This window comes from Scyliorhinus canicula, chromosome 1 (assembly GCF_902713615.1).
Source record: "Scyliorhinus canicula chromosome 1, sScyCan1.1, whole genome shotgun sequence".
Taxonomy (NCBI): Eukaryota; Metazoa; Chordata; class Chondrichthyes; order Carcharhiniformes; family Scyliorhinidae; genus Scyliorhinus; species Scyliorhinus canicula.
The window spans coordinates 222,078,260-222,091,379 of record NC_052146.1 but is presented as its reverse complement, the minus strand read 5'-3'; the positions used below and the strand labels follow the sequence as shown (position 1 = coordinate 222,091,379).

Genomic DNA, 13,120 nt, shown 5'->3' with positions numbered 1-13,120 from the left:
AATGGAACCCCCCCCCCCCCCAAAAAAAAACCTGCCTGCTTCTGGAATTTGTTTATGGCGAGCTTACAAATACAAAAAAAAAATTCTTTCAGTTTCCCTAGTTAGATGTCATATTGTAAATTAGGTGTGCTTTCCTGTAGTGATTGGATTCTTTGGTGTAATAATCTGAAGTTATTTATTTGTCCTTTTGAAATAAAAGTTACCTTCACTAGCTGTCAGGGGAAAAAAGGCTCAACTATTCCTGACCTTTGATTGACAGGTTATTTGGTGTAGCTTAAAAACATTTGTCATATATATTTGCAAAAACAAATGTTATCTGTGAACTAGAATGCTTTATTATAAGTTACTGTGTATGCTTGGCTAAACTTTGAAAGGTTTGGTACATCTTATCTCAGCAGCAGGTGGTTATATAGGCTTGCTGATAGTTTTAAGAGGTTATTAAAGGATTCATTGTCTTTTATGCAATTAGTGAAATAGATGTTTGGTTTCACAACAAACTGACCACTTGAGATTATATTTGGTATGGCTGTTTTTTTTTGAGAGTTTTTTTAAAGTATAATATATTTTAATGATATTTAACTGTTCAAAGTTTCGTTCTTAAAATGTCTATTTCAAAGAAATTCTGAAGTCCGAAGCATAATGGATACTGGATGAGTGGCTATGGTATATGCACAGGGAGTATGGAGGGGGTGTGGGGTTATGAGGGAGCATGGGGATATGCAGTTTGAACCAGACAGGTCAATCTGGAAGGTTTGTTGAATCATGGCATAAACTAAAATTCGAAGTTAAATAGAAGAAAGGCTTACATTTATATAGCACCATTCATGACCTCAAGAGGTCCCAAAGCACTTTGCAGCAAATTAAATCCTTTTTTGAAGTGTTGTCACTATTTTAATATGGGAAGCATCACAAGGTCTCACATATGACATAATGGCCAAATAATCTTGAGTATTTATGAAAGTGCATATGCATTCTCAATCTGTAATTTTTGCAATTTTCAAAAGAAAATTGAAGCCTTTCTTTTGGTGGAAACATATCACCTTCAATAATCTGATAATCTGATTGGGTTGAGGGATAAACAGTTGTCAGGACACTGGAGAGAGGTTCCCTGATATTCTCTGAGGTAAAGTTATGTTCACCCGAAAATATAGAAATGCCTTGGTTTAATGGCATATCTGACAGTGCAGGACTGCTAGAAATACTAAGACTGTCGACCTAGATTATGTGCTCAAGTCTCTGAAAAGGGCTGGAAGCGGCAATCTTTTGACTTGGGTTCAGGTTCTTCTGGAATCAAACTTCTGAAAACAGCATTAAAAATATACCTTTGCCAATGTACTTGAAATATAATAAATGGAGCCCACCATTTAATGTAATCTTCTGTGATGCTATACATTATATAGGCCTGGACCATGGCTACCAAGGTGGGTAGCTAGAGTCAGGAAACTTCCCAACTCGCTGGACCTGCCTGGGTTTAAAAAGTACGACGAATTGCCAATGATGGGGTTGGGGTGGTGGAGATGCAGTTGGGCATGCCAACCAAGGAAGAAAATTGTAATTGGCCATGGGGCAAATGAGTGCTGAGATGAGCTGGTTCTCTGGGATTTTGATAAAATTGTTAGATCCTCTAAAACTCACTGCTCATGACACCATCCAATACCACCCCTCCAACCACCACCTGTATCAAGAAGGGACATGGGAAAAGAGCAAGGGGGGGGGGGGGGCAGAGGTAACAGCAAGAATCACAAAATGAAAGAAAGACTATAATAATACAACACTCGTGGCAGAAGAAGGGGCCAAGACGGAGCCCAACTAGGAGAGGGGGGGAAGCTGGAGCAAGGAAAGCGGGATGGCTGATGAAAGGGCTACATGTAAATTGTACATAAGAAACGTATTATTCTGTAAATATGTGTTTTATATGTCTAATTGTTAAAATTAGAAAATTCTAATAAAAATATTGGGGGAAAATAAGCTTCTATTCAGACCATACATTAAAGACATCTAATTCTTGAATGGATTCTTTAAACTGTCAATCAAATTGTGAACTCCAAACTTCCTGTTAAGATAATTGTAGCCTTTGAAACAATCAAATTTTCATGATGGAATAATGAGAAATATCAAAAATACTCATGAAACTGCACAACCTTTTTTCTCTAACCTCGCCTGTCAGTCAAAACAGTCCAGCAGAGGTTTTATTTTAAACCCTCATTAACAGCTGCAGCCTGTTTATTTTCAAGCTTTAAGATCGTGACATTTAAAAAAAAACTTCAGGTTATAATAGTTACACAGACCTTATCTGCCCTTTAAGAGCACTATCAATTTGTGACTCTCACATTATATTTTAAAGCCCTCACAAAATTGGGCCTATTAGAATTCAGCTGTCATTAAAATGTCCTGCTGATTTTGGGTTTCCCTCATGTCCAAATCACGTCCTGCCCCCTTCCTCAGCCATCAAATGTTTGGTCTGCTGGAAATGAAGAGGGGACTTCTGACTAATAATTTTTCAGGATCGCGACTCCGCAAAAATCAAGAGCTTGCACTGGAATCAACGGCACTTGATGCATTCTAATGAGCGTTGCAAATTTAGAGTTGCATCAATGTGATTAGGTCAGAAACAATTTAGAACTCTCACATTATCATAGAATTTACAGTGCAAAAGGAGGCCATTCGGCCCATCGAATCTGCACTGGCTCTTGGAAAGAGCACCCCACCCAAGGTCCACACCTCCACCCTATCCCCATAACCCAGTAACCCCACCCAGCACCAAGGGCAATTTTGGACACTAAGGGCAATTTAGCATGGCCAATCCACCTAACCTGCACATCTTTGGACTGTGGGAGGAAACCGGAGCACCCAGAGGAAACCCACGCACACACGGGGAGAATGTGCAGACTCCGCACAGACAGTGACCCAAGCCGGGAATCGAACTTGGAACCCTGGAGCTGTGAAGCAATTGTGCTATCCATAATGCTACCGTGCTGCCAAAAGAATAACTTGGTATTGAGTGATCATTCTTAGATTAGTAGGTGAAGCACATATATTTGGCTAGCTGGGAAAAAACATTTAAATATACTTTATGACCTGTGGAGTAGTGGAACTAAAGACAGTGCACTTCTCCCATGTTGGTCGTAACAATTTCTAATGTTAAGTTTACCTGTCCAGAGTAAATAGATCCTTAACCTGTATCATAAGGATAATGGTTGACTCTAATCTTTTGCGGGGTATACATTCTTTGATCAGAGACAATTGAGAAACACCTGGGAGTTTCTTGATTGTCCTTCTTTAATTGTGCCACGTGCTTCTTCCCAAAATTAACCTTGAAGGGACAGGTATGCAGTGATTTTTGATGTTGGTATAATAAACTTATCTGCTGTATGTGAAGCACATTTTAGTTCAAGAAGCAAAGACATATCATGGAATGAGTAAACTATATTTTTAATTAGTCGGGACAATATGCAAGTACTTAATGTTGGCAACATCGCAGTTCTTCTCCATTGTCTCATATATTTTCATTTTATCATTGCATTATTTTTAGTGGGGCTGTCTAGGGTACTTCGAATCTAATCTAGTCATTTTATAATCTTAAATGTTGCGCGTTTTAGTATTTTAATGAGAATATATTATTACACACATATTAAAGAAGATCACTTGTCTCTATTTGCAAGTTTATTTTCTCCCAAGTTACTTTTTATATGGCAAGCTAAATTGAGATTGAAGGTGATATTTTATGGGTCAATTAAAATAACCATGTTGGTTTCGTTTTCTCAAAGGGTATGGAATGGGATGCAATTTAATTGAATGATAAACAGACTAGTCATCCAAAATATATCTCGGATATTGGTGGAGGTTTAAGTTAATTAAAACTGTCCCAGGTTAAAAATCAAAACTAGGCAAATCTTTTTTTTTAAACAAAAAAACAAATTCTGTGAAAGGATGGTTTATAACCTGATCCTATAATTTTTTTTCCTCCTTCAGAACGATTTGATCACCACTGCCCCTGGGTAGGCAACTGCGTGGGAAAAAGGAACTACAGATTTTTTTACATGTTTATTTTGTCACTGTCATTTCTGACAGTCTTCATCTTCGCTTTCGTCATCACACATGTCATTCTCCGTAAGTACTGCTTTAGGTTAGAATGTTTGCTGCAGCTATTTAGTGTGCTCATCTCTCCTGGTATTCTAAATGAAGCCAATTGCACTATCTGATGATTCAGTGAAAACCATCTTGGGGTTGTCTGCAGTTGGGATCAGTTCAGAATGATTGAGACCCATGTACCTGGAATGCCTCTAATTTTCAGGTAATAAGATCAGGGCTGTAAATATAAATGAAAAGGTATTCACTGGATCATTAGTTTATAGATCCTACTGAAACAACAGTTCGTTTTGGTGTATATTCAGTGAAAATCAATGTTACCTTTTTTCCTAAGGAAAGACTTGATAGATTAATATTTAATGGAGAAATTAACATGAATGTGAGAGAGCTTAATGTTTGTTTTCATTTGATAAAGTGATGCTTTTTCACGGTCACATGATCTTTGAACTACATCTCATTGTAATTGAGTGACTGCACATTTTAAGAATTTTGTTACTAAATGTTTCTGCTCTTCAGTTAAAAGAGCATTTCATAGTCAGAAAAGTGCTGTTTATTTCTCACAACAGCCATCTTATGGCCTCTTGCAATATAGCCAAATTGAGTTTTGTCCTGTGAGCATGTGTACTGTGGGAGCAGGATTATGATCAATTCAGAAAGACATAGCCCACAAACAGAGGAGACAATTATTCATTGATAAGGTCTAAATTTGAACTCAGTCCTGGAAGTGACTAGCCTCTGTCTAACCCAGTCCCCTGAGTGGGTATGTTTTAATTGTAACCCAAACAGACTACTGTTTTAATTTTAAACAGACTGGGATCTGAATGCACAGCCTGAGATTGTGGTGGAGGCAGGTTCAATTGAGGCATTCAAGAAAGAATTGGATGGTTATATTAAAAGGAAGAATATGGAGGGCTATGGGCAGAAAGCAAGGGAGTGGCACTCGGCAAATTACTCCTATGGAGAACCAACACACAAGCAATGGGCCATATGGCTGCCTGTGCTGCAACAATTCTGTGATAATCCCTTTTAAATGCAGTATTTCTACTTTTCTTTGGTTAACTTGTTCCTTCAAATACCTGGATAAAGACTTCACCGCCAGTTTTATCACCTTATTGACATTCATATCTATTGTTTTCATTGCACAGAGAACATTGATATTGCTGTCTATAAACATAGCAGGATTCTTTAGTTGAAACTTACACATTTAACATAATTCTGGAACTTTGAGACTGCAAACTAGAGAAGAGGACTGAGAAGTACCGGAAGTCAGGGACGAATCCCAGATCCCGGTATCTGGGTCTGAAATCTCAGGCAAATCAGTCCATTTCTTCTTGTATTTCATATTTGCTGTTTTGTCCTGTTCAGAAGGGACTGTTCTTAATGCCCCCAAAACAAAGGTTATTTCATTCTAGAAACTTGATTATACCCAGATTAATAGGAGCATTGATTTGAATGATGTTCCCATGAAGACAGAAGATTGAACATCTTTGCACTAAATTGTAGTTTGTCTGGAAGGACATCTGCACCACAGCACCTGGGATAGAACGTATGAGCTTGCAGACCATTTCTTACTGATTTTACTGTAATGTGTATGCTTTGACAAGATCATTATAAATGTGTTGCCATGAACAGAATGACGTGAGCTTTGGTTTTGTTTTAATCTAACATATATTTCAACAATTTTATGTAGGATCTCAGAAAACCGGATTTCTAAATGCACTAAAGGACAGCCCTGCAAGATATCCTTTCCTGTCACATTTGAAGCAAATCTTGAGGAGATTCACTTCTTTGAGAGTGTGTGGTCATGTCTAGTGCCAAGTGCATTTCTGCAGAGATACTCTGTCCAAAATACTTATTATTTGCTGAATCTTTTCAATCTGAAGATATTAAACTAAGGTTCAGTAAGAACCTAACATAGATGTGCCTATGTCACACTAAAATTAGCTTGTTATTTAGGGGTAGTATTTTTTGTCCACGTTGAATGAACTACCTCATGTTTGCAATCCTGTTTAATAACCTTGTTGAATGAGACACCTCGCAGTGTATACTAGTTGTTACATTTCTTTTCCTTCAGCTCAAAATATTTTTGTGGCATAATTTGCTTCACGTGGAAGCAGACTGTGGCATAGTGAAACAACAGGGAATCTGGCACGTTTGTTAACCAATGTAACATGAGGTTTCAGAAAGAAACAGGAATGACAGCAAAGGAATGATGATCTAGATTCATATTAGATGCAGGAAGAGATGTAAAGTGAGGAAAATAAAGATTGGATCAAGAGAGAGAAAGAAACAAAGGAAATTTAAGAAAAAAATATGTTTTAAAAATCTCTGAAAAGGATTTACTAGATGCAGGAAAAGGGCGAAACAGTTCAAAGTGGGATACTCGTACAGAATGTTAGCATGCAGGTAAAGCAAGCAATTGGGAGGCAATGTTTTTATAAAGTGAACAGTGTACGTTGACCAACAAATTCTGGAGATTTGTAACTCATGACGGGTCTCTTGATCCCATGAACTTCCTGGCCGGTTTGCACATTAATAATAGCATACATTGTCAACACACCATTATTTTTCCAGCAAAATTCAGCCCATTGTGATGAATCGAACAATGAGAATACCACCCAGATCTTTTTCCAGCTAATGTAAGTCTAGTCAAAGGAGCTTTAAATAAGTGTTAATAAAACCCCTGCTGTGTAATTGTCTAAGGTTATTTTAGGGATGAATTAAATGAAAAATGTCAGGTGAAGTTGTGCTGCATTCTTAGAAATGTATGTTTTAAAGCAAAATTAACATTCCTTCAAATAAAATTCCAACAATAATAGATATTAAAGTTTAAACCACTGATTAATTCATCCTTGAGCTTTTCCAACAATACCACTGTAGTGGTAATGAACAATGGGCGTAGTGGTCTGTGAAACAATATCAAAGATATGTTCAAACAAAAACAACACAACTGAACTCTGATGAAAATTCTAGGTGTGCTGCTTACAGTTTCACATTGAAGTTTTCTCCAGTCATGACGGTAATTCTTTTTTCAGTTTCTTAAGTTGATTTTTTAAAATCTGATATTTCACTGATTACAGTACCTCACTGTTGTTTGGTTTCAAAGGAGGAACAGTCAGAAGTAGTCCATGTTTCTCATGGACTTCGGTGGCAGCGTGTAGGTGGACGTCACACATTGGGTGGCTTCTGCTCGTGGCTCTGTTTTTTGGAATTTAATGCCCAGTTCTGGGAACAGTTTTTGGATAAGCTGGTGGGGAATGTCGAAGACCCAGAAAAAAACCCACTAGGAAGAAGGGGGGTGAGTGAAAGGTCACTGTCGAATGAACGGGTTAGACCGGCAGCAGTATGATGGCGAAGGCTGGATCTCTGGGTGGTGCCGAGCTATTCACCTTCGAAACTTTGACTGAGGTGATGGCGAGAGAGTTTGAGAGGCAGTTCACCAAACACATGGAGGTGATGTGTAAGGAGATGATGGCGGCGATGAAGGAGCTGGTGAAGGAGACTGGCTCCTGAGAAGGTGGCAGTGTCGAAGACATCGGCCGAGGTACGGGAACAAGGAGAGAAACTGAAGCAGGTGGAGGAAGCCCTGTCGCGACGTAGTGACCAGTTCACCTCGATGGGTGAGAAGCTGCGGAGGGTGGTGGATGCCAACAAAGGATTTGGAGCCAAGGTGGGGCACCTGCAGAACAGGTCGAGGCGGCAGAATTTGAGAATTGTGAGCTTGCCGGAGGGGTTGAAGACCCGATGCCGACAGAGTACTTTGTAAAGATGTTAATGGGTTGTTGTGGGAGGGGGAAGAACCCTCCAGGTATGAACTGTAAAGGGCTCATCGGTCACTTAGGCCCAAGCCGAAGACAAACGAGCCACCAAGGGTGTCCATAATTTGTTTTCACAAATTCCATGTCAAGGTGAAGATCCTGAGTTGTGTGAAACAAGGCGTGAGGTGAAGTGGGAAGGAGCTAGTATTTGTATATACCAGGACTTAACAGTGGAGCTGGGGAGAAGGCCTTCAGCAAAGGTGTGAGGTTTGGCCAGGTCTACCTGACGAAGCTACGGGTGACAAATAATTCAGGTGACTTCTGTTTTGATGGCGGTGGAGGTATTCGTGAAGGCTGAAGGGCTGGGGTTAAAATGAGAGATGGGACTGGGGTTTGGTTCTGAACTGAAGGAAGGAGGGTGAAACGCTGTGTGCAGACCCATTTCTTGTTTCTAATTTCAGGATGTTTATTTGTTTATAATTGTGCGGGGTACAGTTGGGGGTTTGGTTTTTTGGTTGGTTGATAGGGCAGGGTATGTACCCTCTGTTATGGGTTACAGTGGAGAATATTGGACTTTAGGGTAGTGCCGTTTTTTTCTGGGGAGTTTTTTGCGCACTGGTTATGTTTGAGTATCTTTGTTTTCCAGGGATTGGGTTAAGGGGGAGGGGATTGGGAAGAGGGGGGCCTGGGCAGGAGCCTCCACACTAGCAAGCGAAGGTTAGCTCGTGAACAGGAGTGTAGTGGGGGGAGAGGCCACAGTCATTGGAACCTGGTCAAACAAGTTTTGATGTGTCTGGGAGTTGTGAAAGGTGGGGGGGTGGGATCATTACTGGAAGAGGTGTTTTCAAGAGGAAGTGAATGAGGGGGACTCTGGAAAGGTGGAGTTCGCCGGCAACAAAGGGACAGGGCGGGTCAGGCCCAGTGGACAGTGCCCGGGATTACAATGATGGTGGATAGGATGGGCGGACGGTGAGATACCCCTGGTCGGAATAGTAACGTGGAACATGAGGGGGCTAGGGGGACTGGTGAAGAGGTTGCGGATATTTGCACATTTAAAGAGTCTGAAGGCTGACGAGGTGATGCTGCAGGAGACCCATCTGAGGGTGACAGATCAGGTGAGGTTTAGCAAGAGTTGGGTGATCCAGGTTTTCCACTGGGGGGTTCGAAATCAGGGCTCGGCGAGTAGCGGTATTGGTGGGCAAGAGGGTAAGGTTTCTGATGGAGAAGGTGGTGACGGACCAGGAGGGCAGGAATGTGATTGCTGCGGGTGCTTTCGAGGGGAGGTTGGTGGCCCTGCCGAGCGTATATGGCCCCAACTGAGATGATGCATAGTTTGCGACGAGGGTGCTGGGTGCCATCCTGGACCTGGAAGCCCACAGGTTTGACCAGTTGTCCATGGGAAAGCGGTGTGCCAGTTGAGAAGGGCAAAGGTGGCAGTCTATGGACATGGGGGGAAGGCAAGGCGTATGTTAGCCGACCAGCTCCGGAGGGAGGCAGCGGCGAAGGAGATAGTTCAGATGCAGGATAGATGGGGAAGCTGGTGGTGGTCCCAGAGCAGATCAATAAAGTTTTTGAAGAGTTATTATATAAGAGGTTGTATAGGTCGGAGCCACTGGGAGATGAGGGAGTTCCTGGATGGGTTGGAGTACCCGAGGTTGTGGAAAGAGGACAGGGCAGGGTTGGAGGGGGTCGGTGGGGGAGAAGGAGGTAATTGGGAGAATGCAGTCAGGGAAGGTGGCAGGGCTGGATGGGTTCCCAGTGGAGTATTATAAGAAGTTTAAGGATAAGTTGGCGTTGCAGATGGTGGGAATGTTTGAGGATGCGATAGGTAGGGGGTGTCTTGCCACAGACGTTGGGGCAGGCTTCGATTTCTCTGCTGTTAAAGGAGGATTAGGACCTGGTGGAGTGTGGGTGGTATGGGCCAATATCACTATTAAATATAGATGCCAACATATTGGAAAAGGTTCTGATGGCAAAGCTGGAGGGGTGTCTCATGAAGATGATAGGAGAGGATCAGACGAGGTTCATGAAGGGAAGGCAGCTGTTTTCGAATCGTAGAATTTACAGTGCAGAAGAAGGCCATTCAGCCCATCGAGTCTGCACTGGCTCTTGTAAAGAGCACCCTACCTAAGCCCACACCTCCACCCCAACCCAGCAACCCCACCTAACCTTTTTAGACACTTAGGGCAATTTATCATGGCCAGTCCACCTAATCTGCACATCTTTGGACTGTGGGAGGAAACCAGAGAACCCGGAAGAAACCCACGCAGACACAGGGAGAACGTGCAGACTCCACACAGAAGTGAACCAAGTCGGGAATCAAACCTGGGACCCTGGAGCTGTGAAGCAACAGTACTAACCACTCTGCTACTGTGCCGCCCAACATGAGAAGGTTGTTAAACGTGATCATGTCCCCAGCAGAGGGAAAGGAGACGGTGGCACTGGACGCAAAGAAGGTGTTTGATCGGGTAGAGGGAGTTATTTGATGGTGGTATTGAAAGATTTGGAATCGGCTGAGGTTTGCGGCGTGGGTACGACTATTGTATAAGGAGCCGAGGGCGAGTGTTCGCACCAATAATATGAATTTGGGGCACTTTGCACTCGGTTGTGTCAGTGATCTATGGGAGGATACAGGAGCAGAATAGGGTATCTGTGAAGGAGTATTAGGTGAAGTGGGAAGAAGAGCTTGGGGGGGGGGAGGCTGCTGCATGCTGCGAAGGTTGAACGCCTCAACCTTATGCACGAGGTTGGGGCTGATACAATTGAGGGTTATGTATAGGGCACACCTCAGAATATCAAAGTTGAGGCAGCATGTGGCGCAGTGGTTAGCACTGAGACTACGGCACTGAGGTCCCAGGTTCAATCCCGGCCCAGGTCACTGTCCGTGTGGAGTTTGCACATTCTCCCCATGTATGCATGGGTTTCACCCCCACAACCCAAAGATGTGCTGGTTAGGTGGATTGGCCACACTACATTGCTCCTTAATTGGAAAAAAAATGATTGGGTACTCTAAATTAGTAAAAAAAATAGAAAGAAAATCAAAGTTGAGCCGGCTATTTGAGGGGGTGGAGGATGTCTGAGCGATGTGGGAGTGGTCCCACAAATCATGTGCATATGTTTTGGTCCTGCCAAATGCTGGAGAGGTATTGGCGGGAGGTATTTAGCACTATCTCGGGGGTTTTACATATGGATTTGGAGCCTGGTCCCCATGAAACCATTTTTGGGGTGGCGGACCTGCCCGAGTTGTAGCCGGGAGCGTTGCAGATCGCTTGTAGGTGGGTCTTGTTCGGGTGGGGGTCAGCTTCTCCGCCCTGTGACTCGGAGTGGTGGGGGACCTGATGGAGTTTTTGACCCTGGTGAAGGTAAAGGTTGAGTTGAGGGGGTCGAAGGAGGGGGTTCTACAATTCTTGGGGTTTGTTTATTATGCACTTTCGGGAGTTGCTGTTGAATGCTGGGGAGGGGGCGCGGGTTTTGTTTTTGTTTTATGATTCTGTTTTAGGTTTTATATTATTGAGCTGTTCTGTTTTTTTTAGTACAGCGACAATAATGAAAATATGGTGAATAAAAATATTTAGAAAAAACTTTCTCATGCTGCATCATGCTGACATTTTTGACAGTACTAAACAAGCATGGATCCTTCATTACTCGCGTAATCCAGGCATGTTTTTCCAGTTTACTTACCAGAGCACACTTTACTTTCAGAAATGGCAATGTGTTTCCAGATGCTTATTTGAAATAACCAAAGAAGATCCTATTATTACAGGTTAAAATCAAATTATAACAAACTTGTAGGCTTAATACATTGATTGGTGTGCAAAGAATCTGCACCATGTTAGACATAGAACATACAGTGCAGAAAGAGGCCATTCGGCCCATCGAGTCTGCACCGACCCACTTAAGCCCTCACTTCCTCCCTAACCCGTAACCCAATAACCCCTCCTAACCTTTTTTGGACACTAAGGGCAATTTATCATGGCCAATCCACCTAACCTGCATGTCTTTGGACTGTGGGAGGAAACCGGAGCACCCGGAGGAAACCCACGCAGACACGGGGAGAATGTGCAGACTCCACACAGACAGTAACCCAGCAGGGAATCTAACCTGGGACCCTGGCGCTGTGAAGCCATAGTGCTAATCACTTGTGCTACCGTGCTGCCCAAAAAAGATGCCCATGGCTTGAACTTCTTCCATTTGTTACCCAACACTGGGAACCGGACACGGGACACTGGCACTGTGAAGCCGCTGCGCTATTCACTGCGCTATCGTGTCTGTGTGTTCACTTCTTTTAGTTTTCTATAATGGCCTTCTGATTTCAGCCAGAGCAGTATAGATTGGATCAAATCAGTAGGTGTGTTACTTATACACATTATGCAGATCCCTGAAATTTATGAGTGCAGTTGGGAGAGACTTTGTCTGCCCACTCACCTGGTCAGAAATGGTACAGATTTATTTTATTGTTATGTTAGTTATGTTACATACAATATTGCAATATAACTACTCCTTTTTGGGAAATGTTACTTTAGATCTGTCTTGAACGATTTGTTTGTTCAACAAACATTTTGGAAAATTTCCTGTAATTCCAATTTAATTATCAGTCAAAATGTGTAAATTGGCCAAAAATATGTGTTTAGTGACAGCATGCAACATGAATTGTGTTGAGAGCAATGAGTTCCCACTGGCAGCGACCAGGGGTGAAAGGCGCCGGCTTATATTTTGGTAGACAGTTTAGGGAGGTCGCCTAGCACTTGGAATCTAACAGTTTTGGTGGAGTAGAGGAACAATATGTCCCATTTAACCCTCGATGAGTTCCTGGCCGTATATTCACACTGTCACTAAAACCACCTGTTTCGACCTCTATAACATCATCTCGCTCTGCCCCACTGCAACTTGTCTCCTGCTGAAGCCCTCCTCTCCAAGTCTCTGTTATCTCTAGACTTTACTATTCCAACACACACCTCGCCGACCCTTTGCAGTCTAACGTAAACTTAAGGTCATCCAAAGTTCTGCTGGCCACGTCCTAACTCACACCACATCTGTTCACCCCGTACTGACTTACGTTGGCTCCTAGTTAAGTAATACTTTGATTTTTAAATTCTCATTCCTATTTTCATATCCCTCCATGGGCTTGCTGTAATCTTCAGCTGTCTGAGATATCTGCATCCCTCCAATTCTGGCCTTATAAGCATCCTCATTGACAGCCATGCCTTCATCTGCCAAAACCCTCAAGTTCTGAGATTTGTGTTCTGTAAAACTTCACCTTTCTACCCGTCTTT

The 13,120-nt window shown here is 42.5% G+C and overlaps 1 protein-coding gene across 2 annotated transcripts in view; it reads left to right on the top strand.

Moving 5' to 3' along the window:
• Window positions 1-13,120, top strand: part of zdhhc14 (zinc finger DHHC-type palmitoyltransferase 14) — a 191,908-nt gene that overhangs the window by 137,848 nt on the left and 40,940 nt on the right. For both annotated transcript variants that reach the window (XM_038808323.1, XM_038808317.1), the window contains exons 4-5: window positions 3,973-4,110; window positions 5,780-5,828. In XM_038808323.1, the coding sequence (XP_038664251.1) occupies window positions 3,973-4,110; window positions 5,780-5,828 (187 nt within the window). The remainder of the gene's footprint in view (window positions 1-3,972; window positions 4,111-5,779; window positions 5,829-13,120) is intronic.